At 38.8% G+C, this 22,759-nt stretch overlaps 2 protein-coding genes and 1 long non-coding RNA gene across 3 annotated transcripts in view; 1 reads left to right on the top strand and 2 right to left on the bottom strand.

Moving 5' to 3' along the window:
- Window positions 1-15,793, bottom strand: part of ANKRD12 (ankyrin repeat domain 12) — a 196,272-nt gene extending 180,479 nt beyond the window's left edge. The window contains 1 exon segment of the mRNA XM_020985535.2: window positions 15,462-15,793. The gene's annotated coding sequence lies outside the window, so the exon portion shown is untranslated.
- A 199-nt stretch (window positions 15,794-15,992) lies between these two features.
- Window positions 15,993-22,759, top strand: part of LOC144456988 (uncharacterized) — a 36,446-nt gene continuing 29,679 nt past the window's right edge. The window contains exon 1 of the long non-coding RNA XR_013486242.1: window positions 15,993-16,331. This is a non-coding gene — a long non-coding RNA (uncharacterized LOC144456988). The remainder of the gene's footprint in view (window positions 16,332-22,759) is intronic.
- Window positions 21,873-22,759, bottom strand: part of NDUFV2 (NADH:ubiquinone oxidoreductase core subunit V2) — a 41,449-nt gene continuing 40,562 nt past the window's right edge. The window contains 1 exon segment of the mRNA XM_020985534.2: window positions 21,873-22,059. Coding sequence (XP_020841193.1) covers window positions 21,966-22,059 — 94 coding nt within the window. The 3' untranslated portion in view covers window positions 21,873-21,965.

Below are 22,759 nucleotides of genomic sequence, written 5' to 3'. Positions count from 1 at the left end.
TAGGAATGTAAATATATAGCCTATAGCAGATTGTGCGCCATCTTCTAGAGGATGGTGGGGAGAAAGCAGGAGAAAAATTTTAAACTCAAAAGCATATGGACATGACTATTAATAAATCAAAACAAATTAATAAATTTTTTTTAAAAATCTCACAATTTCTCTTCTCTTCCATAGCTACCTCTAGCTTCAGGTTCCAATTTTCTATTGAAAGACTAGCCATCTAGTTCTTCTTCCTGCCTCTATACAACTCTTTAAACAACTTCTAGAATACTCTTCCTCAAAGACCATTCTCATTACATAATTCACTCTGAGAACAACCACAGTAACCTTCTATTACCACTACTGAATTCAACATTTAGTAAACAGCTACAATGGGCAAGGCCCAGTCATTGCTATTCTTCATAATATATTAGTATAGCCTACCTTCTATCCTTGCTGTTCCTTACACATGAAATTGTTCTTGCAAATGACTCAAGTTTTCTCCATAATTAGGTGTAGTCTCATTTGAAATAAATTGGAATTTCTTTATTCCTTTTCTAATCAAGTGCTAATTAAAGAATTTTCATCAATATTCCCTCTAATTCATGCTTTGAGTAAATGATGCCACGTGAGCATAAAACTATTAAGGTTGAGTACATGATCAAATAAAAGCTACAAAATCAATAAGGAGAGGAATATGGATAAAGACTGAACCTGTGATTTTATTGGTACGTAAAACTCCGAGGTGAGGAATCTCCCTCTAACAAAACAGAGTGGCATATTCTTTGCAACTCAAGAGTCACAGGGAGTTACCTATCCTAGAGCACTGTGAGGTAACATGACTTGAGAGGGTCACAGGTGTTGTCTTAAGTCAGCCTCGAATCCATGTCAATGAGTTCAAATCCATGTCATGAGTTCAAATATGATGGAGTTCAAATATGAACTCAGACACTTATTAGCTGTGTGGCCTTGGGCAAGTCACTTAACTTGTTTGCCTCAGTTTCTGCAGCTTTAAAATGGGGATAAGCATTTGTCTTCCAGGGTTGTACGGATTAACAGAGATATCTGTGTATCATTTAGCACAGTTCCTGGAACACAGTAGGTACTATATAGATGCTAGGTATTGTTATTACTCTTATTATTTATTGTAAGTGGTGAAAGAGAGGGAATAATTAAAGACTACATGGAAGCAAACGAACCTTTGAGGAAGACAGATAGAAGTCTGAGATAAGCAAGGAGTGAATTTCAGACATGAGGGATGGCTTGTGTGAATCAATCAATTAATAAACATTTATTGGGGCAGCTAGGTGGTGCAGCAGATAGAGCACTAGCCCCGAAGTCAGGAGGACCCAAGTTCAAATCCGGCCTCAGACCAAACACTTGACACTAGCTGTGCGACTGTGGGCAAGTCACTTAACCCCAATTGCCTAAAAAAAACAAAAAAATAAACATTTATTAAGCATCTACATGCTAGGAACTGGGCTAGGCAAAGAAGACAAAAAAAAAAGAGACAGTTCAGTGCACCCTTAGGGAGCTTACCTTCTATGGAGTGGGCTAGGGGAGAATATAACATATTCACAGTTAAATAGATACAGGACTTGTGTAAAATAAATACTTTTAAAGGATGATATCTCTTGAGCTGTGTGAATCAAGAGTATAAGAGAAGGCAGGGCATTCCAGGCATGGGTGACAGAAAGTATGCCAATTTGGGGCTAGAATATAGAACATAGGGGGCAGGAGGTTCGGCTAATCTGTAATCACCTAGGAAGTAGGCTAGATATTCTATACTCGAGAAATGATCAAAGGATATGAACACGTAGTTTTCAAGGAAAAAATCCAAGCTATCAACAATCATATGAAAAAATGCTCCAAAACACAAACAGCTGGAAAAATGAAAACTAAACCAACTCTGAGATTGCTCCACCTTACACTCATCAGATTGGCAAAAGTGACAAAAAAATGGAAAATGACAATTATTACAGAGTCTTCTGGACAACAGGTATTTTAATGCATTGTTGGTGAAGAAATGAAGTGGTCTGACATTCTGGGAAGCTATTTACAACTATGCCTCCAAAACTACTAAACTATTAGACCCAGAGATATGCTACTAGGCCAATATCCCACCAACCCCCCAAAAAAATCACATAAAGAGGAAAAGGACCTACTATAGAAAAATATACATAGCACCTCTTTTTGCTGTAATAAAGAGCTGGAAACTAAGAAGATGCTCATCAAATTATGGTATATGAGGATAACTGAACAAGACTGTGCTCTAAGAAATGGGGAAGGGACAGATTCAAAAACACTTAAACAGACTTGTATAAACTGATACAGAGTAAAGTTAGCAGAACCAAGAAAACAACTTTTACAATATTTTAAAGTCAACTTTGAATAAGCTAAGAATTCTAATCAATGGGGGGAGGGAAGGGAATAAGCATTTATACAGCAAGTACTATGTACCAGGTACTATGCTAATAAGCACTTTACAAATATAAACTTATTCAATCAACACAATGACCAATTAAGATCCAAGGGCCCAATGACAAGGAATGCTACTCACCTCCTCACAAAGAGGTTGATAACTCAAGATGATGAATGAGACCTGGCCATTATCAATGTAGGAATTTGTTTTGCTTGATTTAAACGTTTGTTGAAAAGGTTTTTGTTTTTCCAATGGGGGTGGATGGGACAGAAAACTTGTTAAATGAAAGACAATTAAAAAAAATTTTTTAATTAGGCTGGTACTTGATTGTGAAGTATTTGAATGCTGAGCAGTTGATTTTGATACTATCCTAAAGGTAAGGAGAAGCTACTAAATTTGGTAGCTTTATGGGCAAAGAATGAATTTGGGGGAAATTAATTAGGAGGCTACTACAGTCTTCTAGAGAAGAAGTGTTGAGACCCTGACCTAAAGTGGTCACAACATGAGTAGAGAGAAGGACCAGAAGAGAGAAATACTGAAGACAGGGAATCAAAAAGATTTAGCAACTCACTGGTTATGGAAGGAGAGTGAGAGATGAAAAGCTAAGGATGACTCCTTAGGAACATAGCGCATTCCATAGAACTAGGGAAGTTAGAGAGAGGGGTAAGATCAGGAATAAAGTTAATAATTCCATTTTGGATGCGGTGAATTTGAGATGCCTATGGGTCATCCAAGTAGAGATGTCCCACAGGCAATTAACCGGGGCCCCAGACAGAGATGAGGACTGGATATGTAGATATGGGAGCCATCTGCCGGAGGCAGGAAATAACACACCGAGTTTGGGGAACAGCTAAGGGACCAGTTAAGCTACAACATAGAATGAAAAAATAGATGATAGAAAGATGAAAAAAATAATATGAAATATAGGAAAATATGTGAAAATATGGCTGGAAAGTTAGTCTGGAGCCAGACTGTAAGAGGCTTCAAATGCCAGACTAAGAAGTTTGTATTTTATTTTAAAAGCAATGACCAATGCCCTAGGAAGAAAGAAGTAAGAGGCTAATTACAATAGCCTAGTTGAATGGTGATGAGAAACTGAACCATCCGCTATGGCAATGTGTGTGAAGACAAGGTAACAGATGTTAGTGATGTTCTGCAAGTAAAATCATCAGGACTTGATAACTGACTGGACCTGATCAGTAAGGGAGAGAGAAGAGTCAAAGATAATTCCAAGGTTATGAACCTAATGGATGGTGGTCCCATTCAGAAAACTGTGAGTTTGGTAAAGGGACAGGGAACATGATGACTTAAATTTTAGACATACTGAGTGAAATGTCAGCCAGAGAGCTAGATGGAGATGCAGAAGTGGAATTGGAGATAGTAGTCTGTCAATAAGACTTTATTAAACTACTATGCGCCAGGCACTGTGCTAAAATACAAAGAAAAGGAAAAGACAGTCCTTGCCCTCAAGGAGCTCACAATCTAACAAGGGAGACAACATGTAAACTAATGTAAAACAAGCTATATATAGGAAATAATCAACAGAGGAAAGGCACTAGAATTAAGACTGGGAAAGGCTCCCTGTAGAAGAACATGAGAACTTGATTTTATATATATATTTTTTTATATATATACACACACACACACATATGTACACACACATACATATATATATATATATATATATATATATATATATATACACACATATATATTTTTTTTTGAGTCATCTACCTGGAGGTAATAACTAAACACAAAGTACTGGCTGGATAAGATCACTATGAGAAGGAACATATAAGCCCTACAGAGGAAATCCATGTAAAGGGGGTGGGAGACAAATAAAGGTCCAGTGCAGATCAATCAGATACGGAAGAAACTAGGAAGGAGCTATGGCTTGGTAGCCAAGGAAAGGAAATGTCTCTGGGAGATGGAGATGGTTAACCACACCAAAAGCTGTAGAATGATCTAATTTTTATTCTAATAGCCATGGATTCCCAAAACCAAGGATCTCTGTACTTCCTTTCATGCTCTCCTAACTTCACCATAATCACCATCTGAATGATCCTTAAATAGTACATTCAGCTGTTATCTGCTCCTATATCAAGTGTACTAAATGAAAGAAAGCTGGAAATTGAGGAACCCAGCCTGAGATTATGGATCATCCATCCAACTTGAATAACTAGCCTGCATGGAAAGTAATCACATGATTACCAACCTGAAGATGAGGTACGGGAAGATACATGCCCAAGGTATTAGCAAGTTAGAGCAAAAGGGCTCTGAAGTATAGGCATCTAAGACTCTCAGAACAGAGGGAGGGGCCCTAACATGTCCAGACAGAGAAAATACAGAAAGGTAGGTGGCCAAGGTAAGGCTCAAAAGGAAGAAGTTATATTTATTTAACAGCTGGTTCCAAGTCTTGGGGACTGGAAAAAAATTTGTGATAACATTAAAGGTTCCTTTACCACCCAATACCTGCAGAAATAATCTCTAGTAGCTTTGCAGCTCATCCTTCCCATGGGAAGCAGGGGACACAAATCTAATGGAAATCAGAACAATTCAGAGAAACTATGATTCTACTGGATTCCTCAATTTACCTCCCGAACTGACTGCTGATGAGAAATAAAGCTTTTCAACCAAATATCTAGTAAAGGTAACAGACATAAAGATATTGACATTACTTAGATCAATTTACTTTTTAACAAGGATGACTTTTTAATCATCAATGAATAATCATTCATTAGGTTCCTATTATTTGCCAGGCACTGTGTATGGATACTAAGGATTTAAAAAAAAAAAAAAACAGTCCCTGACTTCATAGAGCTTATATTATTACATAGGGGGAAGCAATATGTATCTATATAAACATATATATATATATATAAAATAAAAAATGACGAGAGAGAGAGAGAGAGGTACTATCAGCTAAGGGATCAAAAAAAAGGCCTCATGGAGAAGGTAACACTTGGATCTGGGCTTTGAAAGAAACTAGGGATTTAAAGAGCTAGAAGCAGCAAAAGAATGCCAGATGCTGGGCAGCCTGTGCAAAGATCTGGAGACCGGAGAGCAAGAAAACTAATGTGTCTAAATGTCAAGGTACAAGAAAGAAAGTAATGCATAATAAAGCCAAGAAATATACATTGCTGATTATCATAGGCTTTAACAGCCAACCAGGGGAGTACGTATTTGATCCTAGAAATAAGAGGGAACCACTAGAGTTTACTGAGCAGAGGAAATAACATGATCAGACATCAATTTTAGGAATATGACTTTGGCAACTGTGTGGAAGATGGACTGGAGAAGAAAGGGAATTGAGACAAGGAGATCAATTAGGAAGCTATTACAATAGTCTAAAGTAGAATCATTTGAGTGGAAAGAAGGGTACATATGTTGTGGAGATAGAACAAACTATAAAAGAGGAGGAGGGTGACTGAGTCAATCATTCCACTCCAACTTTATCGGGTGAAAAAAAACCCTCAACTTAATCAAAAGTATTACACTAATGTATGCTCTGTGGATCTTTTGTAAATTACAAGCCCATTTAGAGCTCAATTTAATTTCCGTGTCTAGCAATTTGGAGTGGAGAGCAGCTCCAGTCAAGCCCCTGAAAAGGAATTACTCGGGGGGAAAGGGGAAGGAATAGAGCCTCTGTCTCTCCAACTGCCCCCACAACTTTGTGAATTTTGGAGGGTCAGAAAATTTAGACTTCTCATTGGCATTTTGATAGCATCCCTGGGGATGGTAGCACTGGAAGTAGCATCTGCATTGGGAGAGGACAAACTAAATACACAGCTATCCTGAAGCTCCAGGACCCTACAAAGGAGCCCAGAAGGAAGCTACTTCATGACTAAAAGGAACATATCAAGGACTCTAGCAAAAGGACTTCCAAGAGCTGTGACTTAACTCTTCTTACCACGTGTGCTCTAATCTGCATCCTAATTTCCCCAGGACTCTGTATATTCTTGAGAGAGCAAGTGCTACAGACTTTTGAGAAGATGCATTATAGCAACGGTTCTTACTATACTATCTTCAGTCAGTCAATAAAGCATTCATTAAAAACCAAAAATAAAAATACCCCTTTCAAAAAGCTAGCTAAGTCTGGCTAACTAACTGATATCAACAGGCAATCAAAAGGAGAAGCATGCTGGTGAGGGCTTGTAGCTATAGGATTAGAAAAGCACCCCTTAGACCCTTAACTCTGAAGGGAGAAGTAGCCTTCCTCTGGGGACCTATCCAGCCACAGGAAATGGGAGTTGGGAAAGTTGTTCCAGAGAATGTGTTACACAAAATTTGGCAATTGGCTGAATATGTGGGATGAATTAGAGTGAGGTGCTGAAGATGACTCTGAGGTTATAACCCTGGGTAACCTGAATAGGGATGATAATTAAATCCAAGATAGCTGATAAGGTCACCAAGGGAGAGACTGTGGTGAGACAAAAAGAAGAGCTCCCAGCCTTTGAGTGGCACACAGGCAGGTGGCAGGAAATAAGTATGGTGATTTAGTAAAGGACAGTGAGAGGAACAGACAAGTAGGAGAACCAAGAGAGAATGTTGTCATGAAATACCAGAGAAGAGGAAATATCCAGCAAGAGAGAGTATTATCAACACTATCAAATGGCACAACAAAGTCAGGGATGAAGACTGAGAAAAAGCCATCAGATTTGGCAATTAAGAGATCACAGATAACTTTGAAGGGAACTGTTTCTGTTGAAGGATGAGGTGAGAAACCAGTATGTAAATGGTTGAGAAGTAAAGCAGAGGAGAGGAAGTACAGGCAACACACAGTGGAGAGCTTTTTCTAGGAATCTGGCTATAAAAAGAAGAGGCACAGGACCACAGCATGAAAAATACAATATTTTATAAGGTCCAAGGTCTCACCTACCAGGGGTGGAATAGCCACCAGCAGAGGGAGGACAAAGGTCAAGGAAAGTATGAATGGAGGAAACCAGAGACTTCACAGTTTTGCTGAGAGCCAGTTCTGTTTACTTTCAAATGCCTAAGAGCAAACAGAAAGGGTTGTGTCCAGCTGTAGCCTGTTGTTAGCCTTTATAAGTGTCTATAAAAAAAACTTATGTAACAGTGATAATGAATTTCTGATGAAAGAAAAATCACTATATGTCTTACTGCCTCAAGAAAAAACACCAGGGGCATCGAGGACAGAGTACCAGCCCTGGAGTCAGGAGGACCTAAGTTCAAATGTGCGACCTCAGGCACATAACACTTACCAGCTGTGTGACCTTGGGCAAGTCACTTAATTCCATAAAAAAAAAATCAACGGGTTGGAATAATCTTATTTAAAAATAAAAAATAACAAAAAAAATGCCTTTTATCTGAGAATATCATTCTCATTTCCAGTTACTTGAAAATCAATTTTTAACTATTTAAGCAGGATATTTCCATTCCATTTACATGAAATATAACATACAACAAACATTTATATATGAATATATTTTCAACGCTTTTCTAACAACTCACTGAGGGAGGTGGTACAAATATTATAATGCCTATTTTACAGATGAGGAAACCGAGGCACAGAATGGTTAAAAAGACTTGATATTTAACTTGTATAAAACTAATAAGTGTACATGCTTGGATTTGAACCCAGGTACTTTGATTACAATATTCCACGAGGAAGATGTGATTATATTACTATTTAGTATAACTTAATTTTCATTAGAATGGTGGCATAGCCTAGGGACACAACACTAGAGTAGGAGCTATGCCTCTAATATTCTTGAAGCCTCCTGGCTTAATGCAAAGAATTCTGGGTTTGGAATCAGAGTGAATCAATAGAATTTGGAATTCAATTTGGAATCAGAATGATTCAAATCCAGGCATGTACACTTATTAATACTGTACAAGTTAAGTATCAAGTCATTTAATCACTCTGTGACTCAGTTTCCTCATCTGTAAAATGGGATTATTAATATTTGTACCACCTACCTCATGAAATTGGTAGAAAAGCACTGCATGTATTTATAAGTCTATAAATATTTATTAAATATTAAATTTCCTATAAATAAGTTATCCTCATTCACATAAGTGTGAAAAATACTTCAAACAGCTTAATATTCTTCTCTCTAAAACAGGTATATTAGCTCCAATTTCTAATAGAGGTTTTTATAAGGACTCAAATGCTTATAGTTTTACAAAGAAAGATGATACAGAAATATAAGGAACAATAGTCTTTATTACTTGGGAGATAAGGCTATAGTAGAAAGAACCCTAAGGTTAGAGTCAAAGACCTGGATTTAAGCCCCATATGACCTTGGGCAAGGTCACAACTTCTCTGAATCTGTTTCCTCATCTGTTTCAAACAAGACTTGTTTGAAAAGAACTTTGCAAAAAGAAAAGCAGCTCATCATGTGAGCCCTTACTATTAATCATTAAATTTAAGAACATTCTTAAAGCATACTTCTACCCTACTAATTCAAATTCCCATCAAGAAGGTAACTTACGGAATGTTGATTGTATGAACATTTGTTTTGGAAAGAAAGATAAAAATAATGAATATTACACAAGTATGAATACATATGCACGTCCCATCCTGCTACCCTTGGGAAGGTTTTAGCTTCAGTATTTAATTTGCGGTTCCATGTTATCAGATCAGTTGATAATCTTAAATGACCATTTCCATTCTCAGGAAATGGAGGAAGCCACCTAAGGTTCTCTCTTTTCCAAATACAAGCCAAACAGCAGACAAAAACAAGAGCCAAATAGGAGCAATAAAATTTTGAAATCTGAAAAAGCTGCAGGTATTCTCTAAACAGAAAGCTTCACACACAACTTCCCTCCCACCTTCCAGTCCCCCTCCCCCACACCACCAAATCCTTCACAAAATATACGCAGTATATCCAAAGGCTTTCCCCAAACTTCTGGTACAAGTAAAAACTGACAGCCAGAGGTGTGACATTAAATATTTTGAAACTCCTTAATGCTCTGAAACAGTATTGGCCAAAATGCTAAAGGATTTGTCAAGAGGCACACAAAAATATTTTCAATCTGATCTGACAAAGGTATCAAAAACAAGGAGATGCTTAACAGCACAGAACTTGATAAGAGAAACAACTTGGTACAATTTAAAAGAACACAGTATATGGAGTCAGGACCTAGGTTCAAATCCCAGCACTTGGTAGCAGACTTTTACAAACCTGTAAGCTTCAGCTGCCTTACTTGTAAAATAGAATGGTTGAACTAAATGACTTCTAAAGTTTCTTTTATAGCTCTAAATTTAAGATTCTATGAACTTTAGCTCTTCTATCTCAGAGGCAGCTAGATGGTGCAGTGGATAAAACAATGGGCCTAGAATCAGGAAGACAGGCTTTAGACACTTAGTAACCTCACTTAAGCTCTGTTGGCCTCAGTGTGCTCAACTGTAAAATGGAGATAAAAATAGCACCTACTTCAGAGGGCTGTTATGACATCTAAATGAAAAAATATTTGTAAATGCACTTAGGACAGTAACTGGCACACAGTAGGTGCTTAATAAATGTTTATTCCCTCTCTCCCTTCTACCTCCTCAATCTGGAAGATTTCAGTATTTGGAGATAATTTCTGAGACTTTCATAAACTTTGAAAATGATAATCTTAATTTAGAATTTTGTTTTCCCTTAACTCTAACCCTCATCAAACTCTCTATTTCTAGCACTACTACACTAGTGATTTTGATTGCTCCTAAATAATCTTCTCCAGTAGCCCTTGGACAACACCCCCATTTTTAAAAAATAAATTGCTTTAAAGAATGGTTTCAGAACTACTAGTAGTTCATAGGCTGGTCTCTTGAAATACTATTATTTATAACATTAATCCTGGAATGAATAATTTTTGTTATGCTAATTATAATAATTTGTTCAATAACCGAACATTCATTAAACACCTAGTATACACAAGTTACTGGGCCAAATGCTGAAGATAAAAAGCAAAACCAAAACTAAACCCTGCTTTGAAGAAGTTTATATTCCACTTGGAGGGTAGAGGGATGGAGAAATACAAAATGTGCATAGATAAGTAAATACAAAAGCATATACAAAGTGGTACAAAGTAATTTCAAGACAAAGGGAGTATTATTAACTAAGGAATCAGGAAAGGCTTTTTGTAGAAGAGATCTGTTTGTAGAAGTTAGGGATTCTATAAGGCAGACATGAAGCGGCAGTGCATTCTAGACACAGAGCCACTTGGGCACAGGCCCAGAGGCAGAAGATATATATGTCAGGTAATCAGAAAGGTGAGCAAAACAAATTTAAATGCACAAGAGTGTTTGTGAAAGACAGAAGAAATATGAATTAATCCTGGAACAGTAGGAGGCAACCAGATAGTGGAGGGCTTTATATACCAGGCTCAGGATTTTATATTTTTTTCTAGAGGTAACATGGTTAGTAGGCCTGTGTTTCAAAAATATCAATTTGGTGGCTTTATGGAAACTGGATGGGAGAAGGACTAGTTGTGCAGACCAACCTCAAAAAGGGCAGAGGCTTCGTGAAGGAAGAAACATTGAAGAAGGTATGCATGTTAAGGGAAAGCAAAGAGTCAAGGAAGATTCCAAGCAGTGATCTCCTTACTGGCAGCTTACCAAAAGTTATGCCAATTTTCCTGTTAATTTTGGTAAAAATCTCGAGCTCTGCCCCCCCCCCCCTTCCACAGTGGTAACTAGAAGAAAGTGGAATAGGTAATTCACAAAACAGTATGGGGCAGTGTGGTAGTTGGGGATAGGGAGAGGAGGTGAGAGAGAAGAGAAGGGATTGCCATTTTAAAGCCCTTCAATTTGCATTTTATTGTTTTGTTTTGGTTTTTGGTGAGGCTGTTGGGGTTAAGTGACTTGCCCAAAGTCACACAGCTAGTGAGTATTATGTGTCTGAGTCCGGATTTGGTCCTCCCGAATCCAGGGCCGGTGCTCTATCCACTGTGCAACCCCCAGCTGCTCCTTCAATTAGCATTTAAAATCCAACTTAAAACTTGTGTCCTTCTTTAAAGTAAAATGTACTTGAAAATTGCTATCTCAGAAACTTGTAATATTGTATTGTATTCATCATTAATTCATCTTCAATTCATTAGACACTTATTAAGCACCTACTATATTGAAAGTACTGTCCTAGGCACTGGGGATACAAAATTAAAAAATACAAATACAGTTCCTGGACTCTAGAAGCTTAAAACCAAATAAATTCAAGTATCCTATAAGTCTGTAGAACCTCCTCCATGGATCTAGCCTTAGAAGACATTTCAAAACAGATACGGCAATATTATTCATAATGCCTAATCACTCAATATTTTTCATCTCTATGAACTGCTTAACCTAGAGACCAGAAATAAAATCTCACTCTACTGCCATATCTGAGTGCTTTCAGAAATGAATGACACAATACCATATTTTTAACTCCTTCCCTAGCAAAAAAAAATAAGGCTTCACAAAAGTACTTTTCAAATTCCATTAAATAAGCCACTCACCTTACTTAAAGAATACTTACAAGAAATTCACAAAGTACCTCAATCCTCTTCCATATATTCTCTTAAAAAATAAAATAAAATAAAATAAAAACAGTACCCAGGAAAGTACTAAGATTGTACCCATGTTGTGAGTTGATAATTTACCAATTAGAAGCTATGTTCAACCAACAGCAAGTACTGTAACAGCAAGTCCATAGGTTAACAATAAAAGTTTGTAGAAAACACTAATATATTTAGGCCAGGGAAGTTTTATGCAAGATAACACGAAGCACAGAACAGAGTACCAGCACTGGAGTCAGGGAGACATGTATTCAAATCCTGCCTCTTATGCAAACTAGCAAGTCACTAAAATTCTCAGTACCCAAGTCAACTTATAAATTGCAAAGGATTTGCCAATTTGTGTTTGCCAAATCAAATACAAATACCAATAGTGGTGTGGCAGAAGTTTCCACACCAAGCACAGGTAGTATGAAAACTCCCTCCACTAATGAAATCACACGTCTGGACCTATCCCTCTACTTCCTCTCACCCCCAGTTTTCCATAGAGAAAATCTTATTCAGAAGATTGAAAGCATATAGTCTAACTCCCTCATTTTAGAAATGAGGAGACAGATGGAGAGAGGTTAAATTTACACAAAAAATCATTAAGTAGCAGAGGTGGGACAAGCTTCAAGCTCACACCTGGCAGAAATAAAACTCAAAACACAAGAATAATTTTAAAAATTCCTATATATTAATTTCAAAAGAACTAGCCTTGTGTAATATAAATTTAATACAATATTGTGCATTCAGTCAAAAATACATCCGTGGAAGCATTCAAAGATGAACTCAATGAAACATGTAAAAAATTTGTATACACTGATAAAAAATGCAATTAGTAGAACCAGAAGAACAATATATACAATAACTACAACAATGTAAATGGAAAGATAACCAACAGGAAACTATACTTAGTAACTGAAAAACTAATTAATATCTCAAAGAACAGATAATGAAACATACCCCCCTCCTCAGGGCAAAAAGGCTGGGCAGAATGTTATACAGGGCTTCTTAAACTTTTTCCACTCTCAACTCCTTCAGCACTTCTTAAACTGTGGGTCTCGACCCCATAGACTATCAAATGCAGGTAGTTGGCATTTTTTTTTCCAAATACTTTTTCTTTATTATAAGAAAGAGTTCATGGGCGGGGGACTTTTAAGAATTTCAGAAATAACTGTGATATAATATAAACACAAAAACCATCACACTTTTAAAAAAAGGTCTCTTTTCCACAATCCCTTAGAATTAAAAAAATGCCCTGAAAATAAAATGTTCCCTAAATGCTTCCATCAGCTACCACCTATCAAACTTGCTTCAGAGGAATAATAAAAATAACTTTTTCAGTAACATTTTTACAAAAAGAAAGCAGTGGAATCATCTTTGTTACAGAGATCAAAATCCCTTCCTTAAAACCCTTACATTTGACTTCCAAATCAAATATAAGCTTTTTTTCTTCTGATGTTATGAACTAATATCAGAGGCTATGCTCCATGTGATTTTTTATGCTTTACTTCTTTACCTCATTTCCCCACACAGTTTTATACTGTTGTATAAACTATTTTTTCTTACTTCCCACAATACTTATCTCTCTCCTTCAATAACTTTGCTGCTTCTATGAAGACCACCCAAAAGACAATCTAAGACGGGCTAAGTGGAGTTTTAAAGGTATGTTACCTCTTGTTCTAATTTCTCTTCTGGGAAGACCATATGTTCTTCTTAATGCCATATTTACATCTGATCTGTTCTCAAGATAAGCCTTTGAATAAGAGTTGTGCAGACTTTTAAAAGTCCAATTAGTACTTTTGTCAACTGTAAAAGGTCTTTATTTGTATAGAATCTTTTTTTAAATCTCCAGATTATATATTAATGCTTTAAAGTGCTCTAAATGAGCATTAAAACAACAATATCACCCCCACATAGGAATAGAACTACTACACCCTCTTCCCTATCTCATTTTGTTTTTAAGCTAGTTGGCGCCAAGAAAGCATATGTTCTGCCAGTGCTGAGCTAATCTCTAGGAAAGCCTTTGCATGATGATTCAAGAAACTGGAAGATCTCCTGCACTGACCTATATGCTTAAAAATGTATCCAAATATCTGTTGTCAACACAGTTCATAACTTATTAAAATTATTTCCCAGATTTCCCTCTTCCTATATTTTTAAATTAGGCTATTCAAAACTGAAAATACCCAGAAAACTGCACCTCTTCCACGGAGTAATTATGAGATAGAAAATCCCTGAGCTCCTGTAACCACTAAAGAGCCTCGGGTACATTACACCGAGTTCTCAATTTAACCATAATGTCTTGGCTAAATTACAATTCAACTTATACAGCTTAAACACTTTCCTTAAGGTTTCAATCGGCTGAAATACACAACTTCCCTCTTAAACAGTTGAGCAGCGTTGTTACTAAATCAGCTGTCAGCAGCGCTTTGGTAGCTTCTCCATACGTCGGTCTAGGTCGACAAAACGCTTTGGGATCCTCTAGGATGAGTCACACAACATTGTCCCTCAAAATGAGATCTAAGAACGTGACAGGCAATGATTGTTCAAGATCACCACTCAAATGGACACAAAGAAAGCAACTGAAAAAGACTGATTGCACAATGCTCATACACGTATCCGGCACTTAAAAACAAGGTGGCTGCTCTGCCAATGTTTCCCGTTCTCTCGAAAAACCCAAGCAAGAAGCAGAAATTTTCCTTTCTTTCTTCATTCACTGTCTCTCCGCACAACTCTCCTAATTCTCCCCCTCCCAGCCACCTCGTTTCGGAAGCTGCTCCAGGTGAACTGACAAGCTGATGCCTCCATTCCCCCCCTCCCCCTGCCAAGCTGTCTACAAACAGCGGCGGGAGCGCGAGCGCGCGCCCGGGCGCCTCCCTTCACGCCCTGGCACCCACAGGCGGCGCCCTCTTGGAGCCACAGAAACACACACACACACACACACACACACACACACACACACACACACACACACCACACTCTCACTCAGACGCGCGCGCACCCACACACACGGAGGCGCACACGGAGGCGCGCGCGCGAGCACGCTTGCTCCCTCCCTCCCTCCCTCTCTCCCCAGCCCCCGCCATGTTACGGAAGGCAGCCGCACCGGGAAACCTCCCGAGACAGGAGCACAGGGTAGCCGGGAGGAAATCCCTCCCAGCCTAGCAGCCACCACCCCGTGGCCCCTCTCCTCCCGCCCCCTGCCCCGTCCACTTCCCCACCCACTGTCCAGGACCCTCCCAGCACCGCCCCCCACCCCTCGCGCCGGCACAGTGACAGCCACCGGTGCTAAGGCGGCTCTACACACTGGCAGGCGGCTCAGCCCTTCGCTGTCGGTGGCGTGGAGAGGGCGTCGGGCAAAGACCGGCAGGGGGAAAAGGGAAATCCAGGCGAGGCGAGCCAGGGTGTTGTCGGGGGCAGGAGGACTGTTAACGGTCTGCCTGTCACTGCCCTGCCCACCACCGCCTCAGTTCGGCCCCATCCCCGCACTGGGGAGGACACGCTCAGCCCAGGGTTGGGATGGACCCGCTGCCGCGGCTGGGAAAGATGGGTGAGGAAAAGGGGGCGCGTCCTTTACCTTCTGTGGGAGAAGTGCGGGACGAGCGGCGAAGCAGGATTGCGGGGTCTCCTTTCGGGCGCCGGGGAAATAGCTCGCAGTCGAGCTCCTCCTTCCTCCTCTGCTTCTCAGTCCCCGCCACGCCCCCCCTCCCTTACCCACCCCTATCCCGGTTCTTGTTCCGTGTTCAAGGGTTTAACCCCAGAGCCGGAGGCTCAGCGTCGCCGCTGTCCTCGTCGCCGTCACCGCCGTCACCGCCACTAACAGCACTGCCGGGGTCGGGTTTGAAAACATCTCCTGTCTTCGCCCGTCCCTCACCACTGCCTCCTCGCTCCCAGGATCAGCCCCGCCCCGCGATTGGCTGTGGCTCTGGCACGTGACTCACCAGCAGGCACGGGACACGCGGCGTGCCAACCCCGCCTCCCGGCTGCCCCGCCCCCAGTCTCCCTCCCCCTCCACTATCCTCTTATCCCCTTCCCCTTCATCTGTACAGATAACGAGAAACGAACACGGCTGTGGGGGGTTGGGGCGGGGGAAGGGAGGGAGTCGGGATATACCAAGTGTAGAACCCGGACAGGGGGTTGGAGCTTTAACTCTTCCCTTTATGCTTATGCTGCTCGCCGAAGAAGCAAGTGGTGCCTCCCCCGTTCACCCCGGGGTATCCCCCGCCTTTCCTCACCCCCTTCCTCTCTCCCTCCTGACTCCCCCCCTACCTCCCCCTGTCATTCGACTCAAGGTGGGAGGGGGCGATCAAAGAGAGGGAGGTTGCAGCGCAGGCGCTACTGACGCTGCGGCGCCAACGGCCTCCATTCTAGCTTTCTGTGGCGATCGTGGCTGCGGCTGCGACTGGAAACTTCTGGAAGTGGCAGCGGCGGCGAGCTTCTTTTTGGGGTATACGTATATGTTATGTTTGTAGCGGGGGTGTTGTTGCGGGCCCGAACACCGGGTAAAATTGCTAAGGGACCGTGGGGGAAGATGCGGGCTTTCTACACTATTAAATTCTCGGCCTCGGGTCTGCTGGCTTCAGGCTGTGGTGGGAGGGGTGATGAAGTGGGGGCCGATTGCGCAGTGAGTATTTCCACACCCGGCAGTGCGCCTGCGCTGGCTTTGCAGCCGAATGAATTGGCCCAGCCTAGTGCCGGGGGGCGGAGGAAGAAGCGTTAGCTCCCAAAGAATGGGAACTGTCGGCCGAGTGCCGGTTGTAATGCGAAATGCGCCTGCGCCTTGCCTTGGCCAATGGAAGGTGGAGAGAAGGGAGACCAGGAACCCCGATTTATAGGAGCGGCTACTCAACGTAGAGTCGGGTGGAGTTGGAAAGATTGGCGTCGCCTTGAAGACCGCTGTCCCCCAAAGTAACCTTTTATTACTAATCGGGGAGGGACGATTTAAATGCACTTTTTGTAAATGCACTCCTTGGGTCATTTAGAAGCTAGATAGGTGCCACATTCAGATTTGGCCCTGGAGGTGAATGTGTCGAGGAAAATTTGCTCTAGCGAGGTCAGCACATCGATTTATTGGTTTTCATAATTGTGGGTTTAAAGCATTTAATCTGAGGTAAAAGCCTTCTACACTGCTTGACCCGGTCAGTGACCTCTTCCTCTTACCCCTGGTAGTATTTATTGTAGTACCATTCGTAGCACTTAGCATATGCCAACCTTGCAACAGTTTTGTTTTGTTTTTCCAAATTAAGGATAAGTTCAGTTTCCAACCAAATAAAACACTGAAGGACACGGACTCTAATTTATACTTTGTGTTCCCAACGAACATAAAGTGTCAAACTGATGAGGATGTGAATATCGGATTTGTGTAGGTATGAGATACATTACAAGTATAGTTGATAGTACTGGTTTGCAGAACTGTTTTCTCATTTTCCCATGTCTGCGTTATGCCACTCCAAACTGCAGGATGTGTGTGTGTGGCACAGCACTTAAATGTAGAGGAGCACAAAGATAAAAAGAAATTCATTTGATTCTCCACCCTCGTTTCTAGCATTTCCCTAAGCATCGTCATAGCAGTTTGGAGGAAGAGAAGCTTTGATGATCTAGGGGAACAGGGGTGGGGAACTTTCGGCCTCAAGGCTACGTGTGGTCCTCCAGGCCCGACGTTTCCCACCCCTGATTCTAGTCTAACTCGGATAGAGTTCTAGCTGCTCAGAGCACTAAGAATGAGGTGTTATCATTTACAGCTTGGTGATTTACTGACCTGTGTACAGGGTTCATCCCCTCAGTAGAATGTAAATAATTGGAGGGCAGGGGCTGCGTGTTGCTTTTGGGGTTTTTTTTGTCTTAGTCTAAGTATCTTGGGGATGTAATAGTTTGTCCAGTACTGTTAGTAGGTGCATAATAAATGCTTAATGAATTGGATAAAAATCAAGATAGATAATTTACTGTAGATTTGTTTATAACTTTCAGTTATTATTGTAATCAATTATTTCCACAGCAGTAGTACATTATACAAAATTTAACGATATTGTCTTAGTTGGGCTGTAACCAAATTGCCATTGTGGAAACCTAAAGTGGTAGAATATCAGGCTGTACGTCTTAGTTGAGCCTGAAGCTCCCATCTCTGCTGCTAGTTTAGGCTGTATGTTTCTGTATGCACACATACACAGAGTAGCTTTTATCAACTAAAAAAAATCAGTTTACCTGTTCATATATCCAGTTAAAAATATTTAGACATTCTGAGGTGAAAAATGAAGTTGAAGAATATCTGTGTATTTCATTTATTTATGCTATCTTTAAATGTTATAATAGCTGAAGTTAGTGCTTTAAGGTTTTCAATGCTCTACATATAGTCTCATTTGATACAATAACCCTGTAAAGTAGGTACTATTATTTCTGTTTTAGAGATGAGCATACGAAGGCTCAGAAGTAACTTGCCTAAGGGTCACTCATGTAGGTGGCCTGGCTCTTGACTTAACAGCCAGGCACAATCCACTGCACAATGTTTTAAGAGAATGCCCTAGGCATTATATGATACATACTACCTCATCAAATGGATCCATTGTAGAACTTGCACAAAAACAGTAGTAAGAAAATATTGAAATTAATGAGAATCTGCCAGTTGAGGTTTGCATTAAGCTAATCATAACCTTAGTAAATGGAAGCAATGGAGACTCACCATTTATTTAGTGTGAACTATAGTTTTATTCTTCATTGTGAAACTGGGATTACAAACCAAGCAATTTAGTAATTTCAAAGAAATTAAAGCCAGACCTAGATGATAGAAAGTATCATTAAATTCAACAAAACATATTAAGTAGCAGCTCTTGGAAGAGCATTGTACTTGGCCCTGGAAGACAGTTTTGCTAAGGTAGTTGATAGAGGTATGTGTTCTGGCAGGAAGCCTGATAAAAAAACTTTTATTCCCCATTTGTACACTGAAGTAAAGTAGCTGATGACACACAGCAGTGCCTTTCCTTGGTAGAAACTTCTTCAGCAGTAAAGACATTTAAAAAAAACTCATTGTGCTAAAAATTAATGTATGGGGTGATTAAAAACCTAACATACCAGATCCCTGCTCTACTTCAGGTTTTTGTCATTTGTAATTCTGAATTTTCAAGACACTTTATTGAACCAATAGTTACCCTGAATGGGGAACTCATTGAATTTAAGGCTTCTATCATGTATTTGTAGTTTGAGTGAGCTTGTGCCCTTTTCTTTTGGTTTAAATGTCATAAAAAACACAATCACTAACAAATACAAGGATAGAAACTGGACCTGTGATTTAATTGGTATAAGGAACTCCTGGATGATATCTCTGCCTAGAGCACAGAGAGGTTAAGTGACTTGCCTAAGATTATCCAGCCAATGTGTGTCAAAAGCAGGAAGTGAAGTCTGAAGTGGAATCGGAAGGACCCAGAATTCCAATAAGGATTCGAATTTTGCCTCTGACACTTAGTTCTGTATGATTATGGATATGTCAGGTAACCTCTATAAATCTCAGTTCCTTCATCTGTAAAATGAGGGTAATAACACTTGCTTCTCTAGATTGCTAAGCAATCTGCAAACCTTGAAGTACAACATTATCAGTTTGTTATTAAATGGATTTAGCTACATAGTTCAAATGCTGTCGTAGCATACTACTATAAAGAAGAAATCTGTATACGATTATTTTTTCATTCTTGGAGTGGTTAATGTTAATCTAGTCACAAGAAATTTCACACAATTGGTATAGAATTGAAAACTTTCTGGCCCTTGTAATATTCATACAGTAATTCTTTTTGTCGAGATGCTTTTTTTAATTCTTATTCTTCATAATGGCCATTGTCCATGACAAGTACTATAATATACTAATAGAGATTAAGAAAAAAGCTGAACTCTTTAAAGGGCTAATCAATTTGCTGTTAAGCAGTAAATTGCCCTTTAACTCTCCCACTGAAAAAAAGCAAAAGATTTAAGGGCAGGAAGTGCATAATGAGTCCCTACTCGTTTCACAGCATCTTTCTTACCTAGACTAATTTGCCATAAACTCACTGGGGAACAGTTCTCATTACTAGCTGAGCAGTTTAGAAATGTGATTTCTTACACTGATTTCATGTTGTTTTGAAAAACAGTATAGATTATTAATTGAATTTACTCATACAGATGTAAGGTTTGTCTTAAGCATTTATTTAGTGCTAACTGTATGGCAGGCACTACATTGCTGGGCCCTGGGAATACAAAGGCCAAAAGAAAGCAGATCTTGCCTGCAAAAGGACTTTACATTTTAAATACGTATATAAAAATAAATAAAATCTTTAAAATTGGTGTCCTGGCTTTGGCAACATAAAAATGCAAAATTCAAGTGATAATCATACATATGCTGTGATAAAATGTGCAAATTGGGAGTTTTTGTAGATATGAAGCACAGATTGTACTCTGAACATACTGTAAGGCATCTTGCATATTTTACACAAGGTCTAAGCTATCTGAAACTTTAATTTAAAGCAAAATTATCATCATATATATTAACATTATCTTTAGCATGTTTTCTCAACTAAAATCCTATGATGCCTTATCATGGAATTAACACCCTAGGTTCCTGAAGGTTATGTAAGCAAAGAATAAACTTGGGTAGGTTCTACCAAACTAGAAAAGCATTGAGTGTGGGCCTCATGGGAGTCTGTATGTCTGTAGATCAGTCTAGTTTAATTCAGGGAGGCTCAAAGCCAGACTGACTGTAAGGTAACTCTAAAAGACCATCTACTAAATAATAGAAGAGTTATTTGCAATCTGCATTGGTGGAAGACAGAATTATAGATCTTTGTGACATTTACCTAAAATGCTTTCTTCTGTTCCATTCTCTTAACACATTATATAGTAATTGATGCCTAACAGGCTTTAAATAACTTTGTTTCAAGGTCCTTGCTACAGCTCTTTTATCTTTCTAATTTAAAAATTAATATTTAATATTTCTGTATATTAAGCATTAAATAGACATTACTAATAAAAAAATCCAACCATATCCAGCTATGCCTTTGTGTTTCAGAATTTTATAGATAAGGTAAAAAGAATATCATAAAAGGCTTTAGCAGAGAACAGAGTATTTCTAAAATAATATTTTTAAGCTTCATTCAGGAATGGGTTAAGAGAACACAGTTGTGATTTTGGGCTGTTGATGTTTGCTAGCAGAAAATTCAGTTATCTCTTAAGACAAGTGATTTTGAGGAAACCCTAAATAAACGTAATAGATATTTACCTATGTATGCCAAGGTAAAAGACGTTAACTTTTTCAACTCTGTAAAATTATTATAATAGTATGGGTTATTTTTACTTAAATAGAAAAAATATTTTGTGTTATCTATACATCTAACAAGAATGTCTGACTTGTTAGTAATCTTTCTAACTCAGAACAGCCAAAGACAACTTTAGTGTATCTATGAAGCTTTCCTTTTTAAAATGATGGTTTTGAAAACAAGATAATTTCCTTATCCTACTACCTAAAGCATTCCTGGAGTAAATTACTATTTGGAAAATACAATGATATACTTGTATGAATATATACATCTTTGGAACAGTGCCTGGCACATAGTAAGTTTTATATAAATGTTAGCTATCATCATTAGTATTATTATTATTAATCTTATATTTGCTTGGAGGAAATACTGACAGATAGTATTTTAGAGAACATTTATATTAACTCAATTGTAATTATAATAAATTATAATAAAAAGAATATCAAAATGTAATTTTAAAAACTGAAATGTGATAAAAACCATACTTTATTGTCACAAGATACTTTTTCACGTCAAATGTGAACTGAATGTGCTGCTGAAATGGATACAGTTGGAAAAAAATGTTCATGCCTACAGCTTATGTGATCTTATGAGCCACTGCACCCAAAAGGTTTTAAGAGGATATTTTGTAGTTTTTACATGGTATTTACAATTATAAAGGCTATATCACCACCAGGGTAAACACAAACCAGAATATACAATATTGAACATTTGCATAGATGAGGAGATTAGTTTTAATTTATTTTAAATGTACAGAGAAATATTTTCACAGGTCTGTTTGGGTTTTTAGACAAATTCATATAAATTACTTAGAGGCCTGATTGGACACCAAAACCAGGTCCTTTGGGTGGCTCAGTCAAAGATGTAAGACCACCAGCTGGCTCACAAGAGAAACGTCCACTCCTTGAAGAAGAAAAAAAAAGGGGAAAAAAATCATTTATTCGAGAGATTTTACTAATAGCCCCAAAGGATTTAGAACTATTAAGTAGAAAGGTAGGTATTAAATAACTTTTTTTAAAGTTCAAAAACCCAAGAAATAAAATAACGAATCTTTATTGTTCAGCCCTTTTCAAAGTGAAATCATAGACTAAATTCTTAAGGGTTGTCTCATCTTCTAACCTGTAACTGGCTTGATTTAAATAAAACTATCATTTATTCCTTTTTCACTCCTAAAAGATATAGTAATAGATACATGAAAATTTCCCACAATTCTACAAGGAAAAGATGGTAAAAATAGATTAAAAATGGGAGCAAACAAATTATTACTTCAGCAAATAAATGACAGTGGCATGGATAACCAAAAGCCATCTTTTGAAAATTCAAATATGCTCTTAACTAGTTGTCTGACCTCGAACAAAAAATTTAACTTCATCATGCCTTACGTTCCTCATCTATAAAATGAAGGGGTTATACTTGTTCACTTCTAAAGTTCCTTCAATTCTAAATCTGTGAACTTAGGACCTTTATTTTGGAATTTCATTTAAATAGAAATCTGTTGCAATGAATGAAATGAAGTTCAGTACTGCATGTAGGTCGTCCTTTGTACTTGAAGATCAATGACATCACTGGGTGATGTCCTGACTTGCATGTGAATTGGATTTCA

Source organism: Phascolarctos cinereus, unplaced genomic scaffold (assembly GCF_003287225.1).
Source record: "Phascolarctos cinereus isolate Bilbo 61053 unplaced genomic scaffold, phaCin_HiC Scaffold_4;HRSCAF=312, whole genome shotgun sequence".
Lineage (NCBI taxonomy): Eukaryota > Metazoa > Chordata > Mammalia > Diprotodontia > Phascolarctidae > Phascolarctos > Phascolarctos cinereus.
Note: the sequence above shows the minus strand (reverse complement) of the source record. Positions and strands in the feature narration are given on the sequence as shown.